Below are 17,015 nucleotides of genomic sequence, written 5' to 3' on the forward strand. Positions count from 1 at the left end.
GGACCAGCATACACAGGTGGGTTACCTGGGTACACAGAAGGTGGTGCTGAATGCTTTTGGGCTCTTGGGCTTCTATAACTCCCTGAGTGTGGGAATGCAGGATAAGGACCCATGGACAATGCAGGGGGAGGGAAGTTGCTGCAGCTCAGACCACCAACAGCCCCAGCAGGATATGGACCTGGCTTTACCATACCATAGACGCAGGCCTTCTGTGGTTGTCATGACAACAAGTTTAAAGCTGGCAAAAAAATGGAGGAGAAACTGGTGGTAGCGGTTGCTGGATACCCAGAGCTATACAGCCCGACGATAGACGGCAGGTTGTCAAACTGCCCATGAGTCATCCTAAAATATGCCTGGAAACGGCCATCATGGAGGAGAAGCTCCTGGACCAACTGGTGGTACTCCCCGTGATCCACCCTCTTTTTTAGGGTCTCATGTAGGCTACCCACACAGATCTCTGTTTCCATGCACCCAACAAACTATTAACTGACAGCCTCTCACCCTCAACCAGACCTCTGCCTGAACATTTTAGGGTATAGATAATAATTACTGTCAAATGAATGAAATAAATTGATTACACGAGAATGTTAGGAGGTGATGGGGTGGTTGCCTGGAAACAATAAAAAGGCGGAGCAGACGTTTTCTTTTACTAGTGGCATTGGTTTAAAAAAAAAAAAATGCATTGCAGCGCACCTCATGTTTTGCAGCCTGCAAACATGTCCTGTGTGATCAGGGCCTAAGAGGTTTCAGAAACAGTTAAATAATGAGTAGCTACTTCATGTAAAAGATACTTCATGTAAGAGGCTTTTCCATCCCACCAAGACAGCTCTCTGAGATACCAATGAATATACTGTGGTCACATTTTTAGATATTGAACATGCAAAATATTGCAGCAACTTCAGTACAAAATAATCTGTATCAGACTTATAACTTAAAACAATATGGGGTTTGTAAGGCAGGGCATGACTTAATCTGCTTCTTCAATAGCTTCCACTAAAGTGCAAAATTCTGGGGAAAAAAGCACATGGAATGAAAGTGAGTAAAGACTGACTAAATCTGAAAAATCTGAGACATACTGTTGAATTTTCACATAATTTTTCCGATGATATCATGGGCTCTTCATCATTTCTTTTGTAAATAGATGAACGTTCAGAATTTTTACACTGAAAAAGGGAAACATTTGAAGAGGTTGTTATCTATAGGTTATTATGCAATGGTTTCACTGGTCCGGGCCACTTGAGATCAAATTGGGCTGTATGTGGCCCATGAACTAAAATAAGTTTCACATCCCTGATATTGAGGAAAACTAGTTGAGTTTAAGGGCATTGCCCGAATTAGCAAAGATCTTTAATGAAAACAAGGAACCAAATGAAAATATGTTTTCACTGAACTAAATTTAACAATTTTCCACCCTACAGTGAAATGAATAAGGGGTACAAACACATCATTTTTCATCCATAACTGTAAAAAACAACAACACAGTTTCACATTTGTTAATACTTTTGTTGAAGCAGAGGTGGAGCAGTAGGGGCTTGATGAAGATGAAACTGCAGTTGAGAAAGTATATGGAGCAGCCTGTTGTGGACACTGATTATTACAGTCGCTTATAACTACAGAAGTATTACAAGTATTGTATATTGTTGGTAAATATTGTAGGCTATATTTTGTTGCAACACTCTGAGCTGCTGTAACAGTAAAATTTCCCACTGTGACTGATACAATGCTCTACTTAACTATCTATCTCTTGCATGTTGAGTGGGATCTGGTGCCGGGTATCCATAAGCACCTGAGCCAGGGGATATAGGACAAGGTCACATAGGGACGGCAGGGGGAGGGAAGTAGCTGTAACTTGGGGCTCCAGCACCCCATGCTGAGTAAGGCCCCGCAGCCTCATCAGGCTGAAGGGAGACCATGCTAGAAGGAACGATGCCCAGTGGAAACACCACCTCTGGGTCAGAGGCAAAACTGATGTCCAAATACACCTGTGAAACACACACATTTCAAGAAGTAAAATCTGTCTACCAATAAGGGACAGGTTCAGCTAATCAAGGTGGTGCAAACAATCAGTCAGGCAAAAGGTGAGTATACGAAACAAAATAGTAATGACCAGGACCTCAAAACAAGAAAATATAACCTTTACCAGCAGACAGGACATAACACAGAGATGATTTGAATCAGACTAACATTTATGAAACTATCACGTTGATCGTGCAATCTGATAAAGGTAATGTAAGACAATAATCATCCGTGTTACAATTACTTAAGTGCCAATATTTGCATTTACTTCAGTTCTGAGTTGATGTAACGTCACAATAACATTATTACGTACCTTGAGGTAATGTTCAACTGAGATATGTTCACAGTTATGGAGAGCGTAGAGGACATCAGGAGGAATCTCCATTTGGCAGGTCACAGTTCTCTCTGACTTCTCTGTGATAACCTCTCCGATTATTTTGCACAGACATTGGTCATCAGTTTGAGTGGAGCCACTGGCATGGTACACTACCTTCTGATGTAAACTGAATTTGGGCTTCATTTCTTTGGAAGAGGAGTTGCTGATTTGGGCAACAATAGATATTGTGTCACCTATCAAAAAAAAAATCATTACATCTAAATATACTCTTTTTCTTCTAGAATAATGTCACCATACAGGGAAAATATTATATTTAACACAAAGGCCTATACATACAATCTAAGTGATGTACAAACTTGCCATTAGAGCATATTCATACAACCCCAATTCTGAAAAAGCTCGGATGCTGTGTAAAACATAAATGACAAAAGAATGCAATAATTTGTAAATCCTTATCAACCTCAAATCAATTGAATACAGTACAAAGACAAGATGTTTAATGTTCAAACTGATCAACTTTATTGTGTTTTGTAAATATACACTCATTCTGAGTTTGACGCCTGCAACATGTTCCTTAAAGTTTGGACAGAGTTGATACCCAATGATCTATCAGTTAACCTGTTTACCTGTGGAATGTTCATAATAGGTGTTTTTGAGCTTTCGACAACTTTCCCGGTCTTTTGTTGCCCCTTTCCCAACTGTTTTGGGAGGTACTGCAGGCATTAATTTCATAATCTTCCTATATAATGATAAAAATGTCATGATCCTCATCATGGCAGCCCTTCCTTCTCCCTTATGTGTGTGTGTGTTGTCATTCCCAGTCTGTATTATTCCTCCTGTGTCTCTCCCCCTGTCTGTTGTGTGTGTGTGCATGTGGGCGTGGTCTCCTTCCACAGGCAGCGGCAGGTGAATTCACTTCAGTAATCAATCTCTCCATAATAGCCTCGCGTCACCAGGCTGGTGTCTATTCACTCTGAATTTTGTCTGGATTCTGGTTCCGGTCTAGGGAGCGGATGCGGTATTCACCAAATTCACCAAACTAAAAGTGTTCACCATAGTAAAACTTTAAATTCTGGCGCACCATCGATTTGGGGTGATGAGAGGTGTAAGAAAATCGATTAACTTAATGGCTTAGGGCTTTTCTTGTAAATTATATTCTTTAAATTAAAAGTTTCACTGCATTTTTATTAGCTTGGTGCTTTTATTTTTACGGAAAGGCACATCCATCGAATTCCAGATCCTGTCTCACTCGCCCTGGTTCTGTTTCCTTACCAAAACGGCCACTAATGGCCCCAGACTACTCCATAAAGCCTCTGGATTCCCTCCTACACGGCGCCAGATCGTTTCATCAGTCTACGTGGTAGTTTGCATCCTGGCTCCTCTGTGTTTTTGCCGTTGTGCCTTATTATTAGCTTGTGTAGCTAATACCTCTGTGTTCCTTCCACCTCAACTCAGATTGCCGTGCTTGCCTCGTGATCTCGTGTGTGCGTCTTCTCTGCCTGCCTGTGGACCGGCCTGCCCGTCGCCTGCTTTCCTGTGTTTCCCTTCAGAGTGAGTACGCTCGAGAGACGGACACCACTGCGCCGTGCCGCAGCACCGCCATTACCACGTGGCGGACGCCACATCAAAGACACTCTCACTCTTCCCCGCACTGGTGGTTTCACGAGCCACGTCCCCCAATAGTATGTCTCTGCAGACCCGGAGACTGCAGATTCAGACCCGCAATTCTGGACCCGCAGTTCTAGACCCCTTGTTTTTTGTCCCCTACTGGACGGCTGTATAACTGCAACTAAATCAGTCTCACCCAAACACCACTGTTTGAAAGAAGTAGGACTTTTAATGCTTTATTACAATTTACAATTTTAAAATTTTATTACACCCGAATAAAAATACCAAGATTTAATTGTTGATTTATGCCTGGGTGCTGTTCTGCATCATTATTGTTTGCTGGTTGTTCTGTATGGTTTGATCCAACTATTTTAGTTCTTTATTTCTTAATATTCATCAGACTGCTCTGACTGGCACGCCAAAAACTTGCACTGCATTGATCAAACCCGCTACAACATATAATAGGAAATGTCTGGTCTTGGGTGTCCAGTGCTCACTTTTGTTGTGGGAATTTGAAACAAAGGCTGTGAAATACTGAAATGGTTTGAAATGTTATTGTGTGCAGCGGTTACATCACACATCAGGGAGATCTGCAGAGAAAAAAAGAAATCAAACATATCACAAAATTGAAAACAGAAACACTTAAAAAAAAAAAAAATTTAAATACTTATCACAGTCTACACTGAAATACTGAAGATTCTGGAGCATAGCAAATACATTATTATATCGACATATTAACAATAGTGCCCCTTCCTTCCTCATCTGCCTTTCGATCCCCCACAAAACTCCTCCACTTCACTGTGGTTTCCCCTTTCTTTTATGTGGATTGTTATGTGCACCTTAAAAAGAGAGTCCCTAATTATTCAAAGTTAAGATTTTTCAACCGTTTTACACACATAAACAAGGCCAAAACCTAATAATAGACAAAAATAAATTTCTGATCATCTGCGCTGGATGAGCTTAATTTCTATCCACAGAATCTCTAAATATATGCTATAGAGTAATATCAATGTAGTGATATAAACACACATGATATATATTATGAATAATAAAGGAAAAAATATATAAAAAATAAAGGATACACCTTTATTTTTTTGATATACATGAATACAAAATTAACTTTTAGCATAAAGTACACTAATTGCCAATATGTAAACAGTTTCATGCTTGTATGAAAACGTAAGCCTATGCACGTTTTTCTCATATCATCCACTTCATTGCTTTAATCATTTATTCATGTTTAATTTAAAGCACATGCTAAAATTATTCGTCATCGTGCTTCGGTTTCATGAAACAAAATGTGCAGGTCAAACAGTTCATTGCTAACAAGCTAAACTATTACCTACTACTTTAACCCATATTTGACGTGCCTTTCAGACTATCGTGGTAAAGACAGTCATATCATTTTAAACGTATCACTGTAAAACATGAAGTTCGCTCTCTAATTCAAGTCAACAAAATAGTTTAAACAAATAATATGATTCACATTCGGATCGTCGTCGGCCATATTCAATAGTTGTAATAGTATGTTGGCTTCCAATGAAATAGAGGGCGCTGTCGCGAAATACAAGGTGTCCAGAACTGCGGGTCCAGATCTGCAGGTCTGAATCTGCAGCCTCCAGGTCTGCAGAAACACACCCTCCTCACCACGTCTGGATCCTGGAACTACGCACCACCCCTCCCCCTTGCACTTGCCAGCACATTGAACATTAAAGACTTGTTATTCACTGTTTATCTGAGTCGTGCATTTGGGTCCAGGCTTTGAACAAACCATAACAGAAAACTCTGTCTGTGGGTGTGTCTGTTCCACGTTTTTCTCCTCACTGACTTGGTCAATCCATGTGAAATTTGGCACAGTGGTAGAGGGTCATGGGAGGATGCGAATGAAGCAATGTTACATCAGTTGGCCAAAGGGGGCGCTATATCAACCGATTGAAATTGCAAACTTTGAATGGACATATCTCATGCCCCATATGTCGTAGAGACATGAAACTTTGCACGGAGATGCCTCTCCTCATGAGGAACAAATTTGCCTCAAGAACCCATAACTTCCGGTTATATAGATTTCCCACCATTTTGAATTTTTTGAAAAACACTTGAAATCGATCTCTTCCTAGGAAGTTTGACCAATCTGCATGAAACTCGGTGAACATAATCTAAGGACCAGTATCTAAAGTTCCCTCTAGTTAATAGCAATGAATATTGTGGAGGGCGTGGCTCATCACATAAAGGTGTATAACATCTCAAGAGTTTCACCGATCACCACGCAACTTTGTAGGCATATGACCACACATGATCTGAGGGGACCCCTCCATTATTGACCCCATCAAACAAAATGGGGGCACTAGAGAGCTAATTTCTTATCTAGGCCTAACCGCCATATCGTTTCTTACTAAACTTGGTAGATATGTAGAGGTGACTGGAGAAATTTAACTCTAATTGGCAACTGGGTGGCGCTATAACAACAGAAAAATGCTTAAAAATGGCTAAAATGTGACTGATCGCTGTGGCTCCCCCTGTGGCTGAATGTTGCTGTTTCTTTCTAATTTTTGGTATGACTAAGTCATGGTATGGTATGCTGTACTCAATGGCTATGGACTAGAGAGTGCCCCCCAACTGCTCAGGGCGCCTGTCCATGGCCTGCCCCTTTACTCTGACATCTCTGCATTTAATGCATCCTGTTTGTGCATGTGTGTGTATTTCAGGCCTGTCTGTGTATGACAACAGAGTGGAAAAGTTGAAAATTCTTCCTCTTCTAGAACATTATATATCTTGTTTTTGTACTGTATTTAACTAAATATAGATCAGAAAGGATTTGGAAATCATTACTTTTTGTTTTCACATTGACACTTGGTTGTGTTCCATGTGAGCCAGAGTGCCTTTACCTGGAGAGCAGAACTTCCTGTCAACGGTAGCAGACATTTGGACCAATCTTTTGGAGAAAACCCCCGTCTCTTTGTCCACTGAACCAGACTGGGGACACTAGAACAAATCATACAAACCAGCATTATTTCATATCGGCGTAATACCTCACACAGCTGAAATTCAAAGTTCAGAAGAAATACTGGCATCTTGAAAGGTTTAAGATGGGGATGAGCAATACTTGTATGTCTGTATGCTCTCTAATGATTCTCTAATGGGCCATTAGGTCAGATCAGTAACACCACTCACCTCACTCCCAGCTTCACTCCTTTTCGTGGAAATGGCTCCATTTCCTGTTTATTGAAACAACTGGCTTTCTGTTGTTCAACATATTACACTTCATATTGTATAATATCTATTACAGAAGGTCCTGTTGCCTGCTTTCTCCATATCATATTTACACTGCTATAATGTTAGAACTTTCTCCACAACAAATTTCAGTAAACTAAATTCAGACTCTGAATAAATAAAAGGCAACAATAAAATTAACTCTTTATTGTTGCTTTTCCCTGAACCCCTTTATTTACCTCTGTCTAAGCCAACTGGCTCCTAAGTCGTGTGACTTCTTATCTTAACTATTTTCCCATTATAATATTAAAGTTAATTTGGAAAATGTAAATAACATGTCACTTTCACAACATGTTTCATTGTAGTGTCCCACTTACCATTACCTGGCCAAGATGCAGAAGATTTTTTGAAACAAATTTGAGCTCTTCTTTTACTGTAGTGGGCCACCGCCAGCTCCTGGACATCTTTGCTTCAAGGATATAAACAATTTTACCATGAATCCCCTTGAAGGATGACGGCATGTCCCTGTAAAGCAGAACCAGTCCGTGAATGCAGTATTATTTGTATTAGCAAACAATGCCATAGTACAAATGCTAGATGCTAGAAATTCCCACTTACCCCTGTGGGATTTGAAGACGAAACGAAAAGCAATGGTCTCCTTTGGGGAGATCAGTACCTGCAAAAAAGTGAGAATGAATGACACTTTCTGTAGAGACTTTACAAATGACAGAGCTGGATTCATGTAGGCTACTTTGTGGTGTGTGCTCAATGAGACTGTGAGGCTCATGTAGTTCTGGGAAGTCAAGCTGTAATGGAAAAATCTATGCAGTTCAGAATGTGTGTGGACATGTACAAGGTATAGACCATAATCTACGATACACAAGTAGATAACATTTATTCATGATGTATTTTAGGTGTTTTAAAAACTATTAGCAGATTATATATTTGTGAAACAGCATATCTAAAGAAATAATGGATTTGATGGACAAGCAGACAGTGTAAACATCCTCAGGTACCCATATTAAAAGCAATACGGGCACAGTATAGCTGTAACTTACAGTACAAGGTAGGCTGTGTACAGCCATCCTAAAACTAACAGCTAATATTTTAAAATAACAAATTATGTTCAAGTGTTAAGGTAGACAAGTACATCATGCATGTATTTGCCCTACCAGTTTCTGCAATCAGGTACTCTTTGACTTTAAAGTATCTCTTGTGCGCACTGTACGATTCCTCGCTATCCCCAGAGCCACGTGTCCAGTGCACATTCACATCTCCTTTTGCTTTCACCATCAGCCCCTTCACTTTGGTTGCTTCTGTCACAGTAAAACTGACTGTGCCTGTGATAGTATCTCCTTCAGAAAATGTCCCATCTTCATTTAGATATTCATAGACGAGATGCAGGTCCTTTATCGGAGACATTTTAGATGTATCAGCACTGTGTTTCCCCCATATGTGGCTACACGGCAAGAGGGATTGGCTTACTAATAGTCCTGACTGATAACTGTTAGCTGCCTCCTACATCTAGGCGTGGATCTGCTCGGAGCTTGATGTCATTAGAAAACATCCTATTTTTGTTTTGTGTGAGGAGAACAATCCAGATAACACAACAGCAGAATGCACAAAAGGCTCTTCAGATTTGCACAAGTTTAAGGGGATTGTTTGGTAAAAACAGTGAGTTAATGGGCTCTTATGTGTAAGTTCTGTACTATTTCCAATGTGTTAATATCAAGAAATTTAATTGGTATGAGTGCTGGAGGAGCTTCATCCAGTTGAGACAAAGTCTGTGTTCATCATTGGTGCAGAAGGCAGCAGGCTGTATGTAGGAGCAGTTAGGGATATGTGAAAGGGTGGAGGAGGGAATGTGTAGATCTCTGGGGGATAGAGAAGTGGTTGAAGCATTGGCGCAGTAGGCAAAGGGTGGAGTACAGATTGATTGGTTATTGAAGCCCCAACTCGTGTGCTGGATGAACAGGATACACGCCTGGTGGACCAGCATACACAGGTGGGTTACCTGGGTGGTGGTGCCGAATACCTTTGAGCTCTTGGGTTTCTATATCTCCCTGAGTGTGGGGATGCAGGATAAGGACCCATGGCCACTGCAGGGGGAGGGAAGTTGCTGTAGCTCGGACCCCCAACAGCCCCAGCAGGATATGAACCTGGCTTTACCATAAAAACATCATTGCAAATGGTACTTCACTGAGAAAATGTCACAATTCTGGATTCTTGGCATCAGATCAGGAGAACATTTTATTGCACACCTGACATCCTTCTGTTTTTGAGATCTAACACAGGGGTCAACTACATAACTTTGCCCTCATGTTTGGTATTGCCACCACAAACTGAACTTGGGCGCCATCTCACTGGATGAGGAACTGCTGGTTTTTTGCATGTCATGTTTAACCGACAAAAAAACAGAAGTCCTCTTTTCACATACATTTCTTACAAACTTCTTCTTTGTGAAACATTTGAAACAACTGACCGTGGAAAAACATATCCTTCGCAAAAAAAAAAAAGTAGTAGTGTGCTGACTGTGGCTCCTCTCAAAAAGTCGTGTTCTGGAAAATCACCATTCACCACTGGAGTGACGCATCAAATCTCATTATAGTCCCACAATAGTTCCAGTTGAAACACTTTATTGCTGAGTGTTGGTTGACATAGTATACAAGAATAACTTTTTAGTTTATGTATATGGTTTTTGAAAAAGGAAGGAATAAAAACAGAGTAAGAAAAACACAACACAAACCATTTAACAAGTCACTACTACACAGCACTGCCACAAGGTGGTACCACAATGGTGCCAGATGCCCACGCTGAATTATCCCACTAAAGGCAGCAATTATCAATCAAGTTGTTTAAAGCTATATAACCCACAACTCATACCATGACTACAGGCTATGAATACAAGTACAAACCTTACTGACTAGACTTACAAAATAAATGTGAATTATACAATACAACAAGTTTACAAATGAGAATGACAGCACAGAGGCGCATTGAATGTAGTTACATAAAGCACAGGCTCTACACAGATGGACTCTAACACGGCAGACACTCAATGCTCTTCAGTGGGCCTAATTATCACTACCAGCAGCAGCCAAATGAAAAGGAAGCAAGAAATGCCTGCATATACATAAAACAATATTAATGCAATATGTAAAATAACATATGTACGGGTCAAGGGACACACAAAACGGTCAAGAACAAAGGTAGTCACACCTATTTTGGGCTAAACCGGCCCAACTACAGGAGAACTTTGGAAAAACTCTCCTGCTGTTAGATTCTCATATTAATCCTAATGACTCTTTCGTACCTTTTACACTGCCTGTTCAAAGTAGGAATGTCACACCATTACGCCACCTAGCTGTTCTGTATAAAAGGTATGTTAACAGAATCAGTAGACAGACTTAAGTCATAAGTCAAAAATGGGGTAGTACCAGTGCCAAATCGGTGTCTGTGTAAAGTGGACGGCACTTGTGAAACGCTGGCAAGACAGGACAATGGGCAGAACAGGTGTGATGTTTCGATTGTGTGTTATGCCAGCTGTGCGTGATTTAAACAGCAGCACCTAGCAGCAGTTAGTAACTAACTCAAAGAAGATGAACAGCTGCCAAAAATGTCAATAAATTGGGAAAACAGAGGGCGAGATCAACCACCATATAACAGAGATGGTAAAATATTGTTATTGCCAGGTAGCCGATTCAGACCAAAAGACTGAAAGGCACATTTGTGACGGCTGTTTTGCTGGTGTTTATAAGGTTGTGGCACTTAACGGAGTTGTTAATTCATGTACTTATTAGACAAAAAGAGCTGAGAGAGCTTGTGGAACGCAGTATAATTGCAGCTCAAGCACATCTCCCAGCTAGCCAGCTAGAGCTTCCTGAGTCGGTTTGCTAGTGGCAAGTGAATGCCACAAATTGCATTTCTTAAAAGAACCAATCTTTTCATCACTACTCCTGTGATCTTTGGGAACTGCACTGGGGAGACAAAACATACCACTCTAAGATGGAGTAGACCAAGTTGTGATGGTCTTTTTAATGTGTTGGCTTCCCTCTTGGTCAACTTTAAGCTTGCATAGAGAAGAAAACTACTTCAGTTAAAGTGCATTGCCATAAATGAATAAACATTTGTATTAAAAGTAAGGAAGCAAGTGAAAACACACAGCTGCCTGACCACACCATTTCAGTATTTTTGGAAAGATATTCACAGATTTAAAACTTCCCAGATCAATACATCATAAACAAATGTTGTTAAAACACAAACAATACCTCCTTCCACCCACAGTAAACTAGACGACAAGCTACAATCCAATTTCCATCAAAACGAGCCTTCGTCCAAGCTGGATAAATAACATTGCTCTCTATGTGCAACCAGCTGTGGGACAATTGTGCAGGGACTGTCTACAAAGTGCAACACCGAAAGAAAAAACAACTACTCAATAGCTTTTCTCTTATAAGGTGTAGAGTCCTAAAAATCCCTTCACACATTAATGGGTCCCTGTTGGCTATACTGCAACATGTTTGGAAAAAATATGCTTTTGCATAATTTTGGGGAATTTTCATTGGAAAACATGTTCAATGAAATTATGCTAATAAAGTGTACTCTCCCCAAATATTTAATGATTTCTCTCTTAGAAAACTTTATTTATGTGCTCAATGTTCTGAAAATTCAAAGACAGAGACCTGTAACCTGTTCAACTATTGTTGATAAATTTAGTTGTACTTTTCCTCGAATTTAAAGGAAAGCAAATTGACTTGAAAAGTTTTGCCAACATTCACAAATTATTCTGTGGCACCTACAACATTTAAGTAAATCATCTGCTATTCTAATTTCTTTGTGCGCCATACAGACATTAAAAAACAACAGGACAACAGTATGAAGTGATGAAGGCTGGGGTAGCAGTACCAGCAACTATGTCAATCTACTTTCACCACTGCAGACAGGTCATTGTGGTTCTACAGTAGGGCTCGGTGATATGAACAAAAATTCATATCTTGGTATTTTCAGGCTGAATTGCAACACAAGATACACATCTCGGTATTTTCTACAAAATGGGCTACATGTTCTTTTGCAAGTTAAAGCCACATTTGAGATGTCTGTAACGCAACAGAGTACATATAAAGCATGACCTGTCTGTATTTTTTAGGTCAAGATTATCTGGGTCCTTTTTAAAGGTTCAGTATTTGTGATCTGGCCCTGTCCCACTGAAAGTGGGCTGAATGGGGGGGTAAAGCGATGTGTAAGGTGGAGGTTGTTCTCCCTGTTGAGACAGAGGCGGAGCAGTAGGGGCTGGATGCTGGACTGCAGATGGAGCTACAGCTGGAAACCCGTATGGAACAGCCTGCGGTTGCCATGGATTATTATAGCCGCTTGTCATGTTTGCAGGTTGAGTGGGACCTGCTGGTGGGTATCCATAAGCACCTGGACCTATGGGTGCAGGCCCAGGGTAAGGCCCAACAGGGAAGGCAGGAGGAGGGAAGTCGCTGTAACTTGGGGCCCCAGCAGCAGCAGGGTAAGGCCCCAGAGCTACACTAGGCTGAAAGGTACCACAGCTAGAGGGAACGATGTCAAGTGGAAACACCACCTCTGGGTCAAAGGAAAAACTGACATCCACATACACCTGGAAACACAGAAGCACATCAGGATGTCAAGTATGTCTCCCTCAAAGATGAACTGAAGCAAATGGCCTTTTATGCCAATATCTATTAAGTTGGTCGGGAAGTCTGATAAACATGATTATTGTCTTTTATTATACATTTATTTTTTTTATTTATACATTATTTGAGTTGATGTACCATCACTACCACATTGTTACCTACCTTGAGCATATATGTAACCGAGATGATGTCACAATTAGCGACAGTGCACAGGGCATCATCAGGAATCTTCACTTGGCAGGAAATAGTACCCTCTTTGTTTTCCAGAGAATCCCCAGCGTATTTCCAAAGACACTGGCCACTGGTTCTTCTGTGGCCCGTTGCACGGTACACCACCTGCTGCATTAAACTGACTTTGGGCTTCACTTTCTTGGAAGAGGAGTTGTGGATTTTGGCAACAACATCTATGGTGTCACCTATCAAAAACAAATCATAACATCTGAATATGCACTTTTTTTCTGGAATAATGTCACCACATACACATACTCTATGTAAGTGCTCAATAATTGTGTTTATAAAGCATATACATGTATAGAAAACTTGCATAAACTTGTTTTGAGATGTGATAATCATGTTGAAACAAAGCTGACAATACATTGCTTTTTTTTCTCACGACGACGTGGTTGTGTTTCTTGCAAGTCAGAGTGACTTTACCTGGGGAGCAAACCTTCATGTTGATGGTAGCAGACATTTCAATCTTCCCCTTAGAGAAATGCCCTATCTCTTTAGACACTGAAGCAGTCTGGGGACACTAGAATGAATCATACAAGCCAGGGTTATTTCATAACAATGCCTCATTTGGCTGAAATTCAAAGTTCAGGGGAAAATACTGGCATCTTGCAGAGATTACGACAGGGTTGAGAAACACTGTATGCTCTCTTTTGATTCTCTTATAAGCCACACGACCAAAACACCACTTTCCTCATGCCAAGTGCAACTCCTTTTAGGTGAACCCAATCCATTTCTTGTTGATTCAAAAAACCGGTTTATGTTTTTTTTATTTTCTGTTTGCTCAACCTATTACACGTCATATCAAATGATACCTCAGATTACATTTGGTCCTGTTGCCTGCCTCCTTTTTATTATATTCAAGCAGCTGCTGTTGTGTAGACTTTTCTCCATGCCAGACTTCATAAAGCTTTGTTGAGACACATTCTCTGTTACATCTGTTTTCACACTCAACTCTTCATGCTGTATGTCCACCAACTCCTCTATTCTTTACTTTGAGTTTTAGCCAATGTTTGTTTGGAAAGTGTAAATAGTGTCAAGTTAAGGAGAAAATGTTAAGGTGTTTCATTGTCGTATCCCACCTACCATGACCTTCTGAGATATATACTTTGAAACAAATTTGAGCTCTTTGTGTGCTGAGGCAGGCCACCGCCAGCTCCTGGACATCTTTGCTTGAAGCACGTAGGCAATTCGTCCATGAAGCCCCTTGAAGGATGGCGGAAAGTTGCTGTAAAACAAGACCAGTCCACACATGCAGTTATTTCTACAAGCAAACAAAGCCACATTACAAATGCTTAGATGTTAGAAATTACTATTTACCCCTGTGGGATTTGAAGCCTGAACTTAAAGCGATGGACTCCTCTGGGAAGTGCAGTTCCTGCAAAAGAAGTGAGAATGATCAACACTTCCTGAGGTGGCTCGAATGACAGACAGGTGGATTGTTGCACTTTGTGTTGTGTAATCAAAGAGATTAAGAGACTCATTTGGTTCTGGGAAGTCTATCAAAACAACGATTGTGTACGTGCAGTTCAGAATGTGCTTGGTGATGTGTAAAATATGGACCATAATGTGCGATAGAGGCCTATTTACAAGTGGATAACATTAATTCATGATACATTTTAGGTGAACAGGCTACTCTAAGTCAAGCCAATAAGATCATCAATGACTCCGCTCATGTTTTGCATACAGGGTCCGAGCTGTTGCCCTTTGGTAAGAGGTTTACAGTGCCTCATTGCAGACTTTTGCAGATTTGCTTGTTTGAATTTTTATAGAGGTCATTTTAGCACATAATGTTATTTATTTATTTATCTTTTTGTGTTTCCTATTGCTACTTTGGGTGTAATGTTGATTTGTCTATATAGCCTACTATGTTGTATGTTGTATTTCTATGGCTGCAGTATGGGTGTAGGGCCCAAGACAAATTTCCCTCTGTTTCCTTGAATCTTAATTTTTCATTGTTGCAAGAGCTGGGGATAAAACTATGACTGTTTTTAAACTATTCTCATATTTTTATACAACATATCTAAATAAATAATGGATTTGGGCAAAGTATACTTTGCAAAACAAGCAGTCACGTGACAAGCAGACAGTGGACACACCCTCAGGTACCCATGTTTATAGTAATTCGAGCACAGTAAAGCTATATCACTTACAAAGTACATGACACTGTGTATGTGTTATGCAGCCACCCTGTCAAACTAACGCCCATCATTTTAAAATAACAAATTATGCCCATGTTTACAGGTCATGGTCACATATGTGTTTGCCCCACCTGTTTCTGCAATCAGGAACTCCTTGACTTTGAAGTACCTCCTGTACGCATGGTGGGTCCTTCTCCTGTCTCCTGTGCCCTCCGTCCAGCGCACATGCGCGTCTCCTTTGACTTTCACGATCAGCCCCTTCACTTCTGTGTCTTCTGTCAGATTAAAGCTGACTGTGCCAGTGACAACGTCTCCTGCAGAAAATGTTACCTTCTCGTTGAGAGCGTCATACACGACTTGCAAGTCTTTTATCGGAGACATTTTGGACGGATCGATAAGTTGTTACTCCGAACTGTTTCTGCACAGCGTGAAGAATTACCTGAATAACCCGGAACACTGGCGTTGGGTTTGGCTTATGTCTTGTTTGGCTCCGCCCGAAGACTGAAGTCTGTTGATAGTGGAGGTCACGTGTACTGTACAGTCGGGACAAAGCTTCAATAGCTTTCTGGCAGAAAGGGATCTCCAGGTTAAAGCCTACAAGGAAAACTTCCCCAATGTGCCATGACTCCCAATGATCTCCCAAAAAGAGGCACAGGTGTAGGAAGTGGGCAGCTGACACTGAGTTTACTGTTTGCACTTGGACTGAGCAGGTTTACTTTGTCCTCTCCTGAATGCGTTGAGTGACTGGTATAAGTCGTGTTTACTTTGCCATTGTAAAGCTAAAGTCTACATCTAATCACTCAATTTAATTCTGACAGTATTATGACCCTTTGAAGTAGGGATGTATTCATGTACTGATGTGATATTGTTGAATTTGTGTGCATGCTTTCTTTCAGTCATAGATGGGAAAACCAATTAACCACATCTTACACAAGAGAAATGCCTTCAAATGGAACCTGCTTCTTCTTCTGTGTGCATCATTTAATTCATGTCCAGTGCACTCCTGTAAAACAAGGTCACAGAAAACCTCTCCCCTGTTGTCTCATGTGATGCAGTTCAACCTTATTCAACCAATCCAGGTATCACAGTAATATCACACAGTGCAGGTAGATAACATTATTTGAGAGCTGTGCCACCTTGTGGCCAAAAAAAGAAAACTGAATTAAATAGTTAAAACAAATAGTTCACACTCAAACCGAACTTCATAAAAAAGATTATATTGCTTCATATAAAAGTCCACTCTCAGTCATCACTTATGATGCACAAGAAGTATGTGGCAGTGTCTGCACCTGCAGAGACCTGCTCTCTGATTACAGCATTTTCTCTTGAATTTTTTATTGTGCAGCGGTTGAGACGTTTCTAGGCAATAGCCTTAAGGCACAGCCACAGAATGCAAGACGTGAGAGCTGGACTCAGTAAAACGTAGTGACCAGGTGCCAGATTGCAAGCATGGATGCAAATGTAAGCTACGAAAATATACAGAGCACCAAAAATGGGGATGGGGATGGGGATGGAGAATGACGTGGAGTTGGCTTTCTCTCTGTTGGACAGGTGTGTTTGAGTGTCAGGTGAAGGCACTCCGGAGCGAGCACCAATGTTACATTTGTCTTAAATCCTTCATATACAAATCAGTCTTCAGGCTTTTATATGTAACAAAGGAAGTTGAGGAAGGTCTTGGTTTTTAAGTTACAATCCTTTCACCCCTTTGCAACAGCAAGTGATTAAAACATGTAAAAAGTTACATACAGAACCTTTAAGTGGGCCTAATTAGCATTAGCAGCTATAGCCGAACTGAAAAGGATGCAAGGATTGTCTAAA

The 17,015-nt window shown here is 40.7% G+C and overlaps 2 protein-coding genes and 1 long non-coding RNA gene across 3 annotated transcripts; 1 reads left to right on the forward strand and 2 right to left on the reverse strand.

Moving 5' to 3' along the window:
• Positions 1-1,119: 1,119 nt before the first annotated feature.
• On the reverse strand, positions 1,120-8,594 carry LOC117252308 (arrestin domain-containing protein 3-like). The gene is made up of 5 exons (XM_078171072.1): positions 8,322-8,594; positions 7,549-7,696; positions 6,847-6,943; positions 2,330-2,586; positions 1,120-1,982 (listed from the first exon to the last, which is right to left on the reverse strand). The coding sequence occupies exons 1-5, from the start codon at positions 8,591-8,593 to the stop codon at positions 1,812-1,814; spliced, it is 945 nt and encodes a 314-aa protein (XP_078027198.1). The 5' UTR covers position 8,594; the 3' UTR covers positions 1,120-1,811.
• LOC144464284 (uncharacterized) lies at positions 2,959-6,774 on the forward strand. Its single transcript, XR_013492034.1, has 2 exons — positions 2,959-3,713; positions 3,809-6,774. It is a non-coding gene; the product is annotated as an uncharacterized LOC144464284 (long non-coding RNA).
• Positions 8,595-9,403: 809 nt separating the features above from the next.
• On the reverse strand, positions 9,404-16,950 carry LOC117252935 (arrestin domain-containing protein 3-like). The gene is made up of 6 exons (XM_033620222.2): positions 15,329-16,950; positions 14,377-14,434; positions 14,143-14,284; positions 13,483-13,579; positions 12,991-13,244; positions 9,404-12,791 (listed from the first exon to the last, which is right to left on the reverse strand). Exons 1-6 carry the CDS (start codon positions 15,576-15,578, stop codon positions 12,348-12,350), a joined length of 1,245 nt encoding a protein of 414 aa, XP_033476113.1. The 5' UTR covers positions 15,579-16,950; the 3' UTR covers positions 9,404-12,347.
• Between the last annotated feature and the right edge of the window lie 65 nt (positions 16,951-17,015).

This window comes from Epinephelus lanceolatus, chromosome 9, assembly GCF_041903045.1.
Source record: "Epinephelus lanceolatus isolate andai-2023 chromosome 9, ASM4190304v1, whole genome shotgun sequence".
Taxonomy (NCBI): domain Eukaryota; kingdom Metazoa; phylum Chordata; class Actinopteri; order Perciformes; family Serranidae; genus Epinephelus; species Epinephelus lanceolatus.

Coding starts and splice junctions, on each gene's coding strand:
- LOC117252935 (XM_033620222.2), bottom strand. CDS start 15,578: ATGTCTCCGATAAAAGACTTGCAAGTCGTGTATGACGCTCTCAACGAG. Junction 14,285..14,376: donor AGGCTTCAAATCCCACAGGG/GTAAATAGTAAT, acceptor CTTGTTTTACAG/CAACTTTCCGCCATCCTTCA. Junction 13,580..14,142: donor ATATATCTCAGAAGGTCATG/GTAGGTGGGATA, acceptor GATTCATTCTAG/TGTCCCCAGACTGCTTCAGT.
- LOC117252308 (XM_078171072.1), bottom strand. CDS start 8,593: ATGTCTCCGATAAAGGACCTGCATCTCGTCTATGAATATCTAAATGAA. Junction 7,697..8,321: donor AGGGCAAATACATGCATGAT/GTACTTGTCTAC, acceptor TCTGCTTTACAG/GGACATGCCGTCATCCTTCA. Junction 1,983..2,329: donor CAGTTGAACATTACCTCAAG/GTACGTAATAAT, acceptor TGTGTTTCACAG/GTGTATTTGGACATCAGTTT.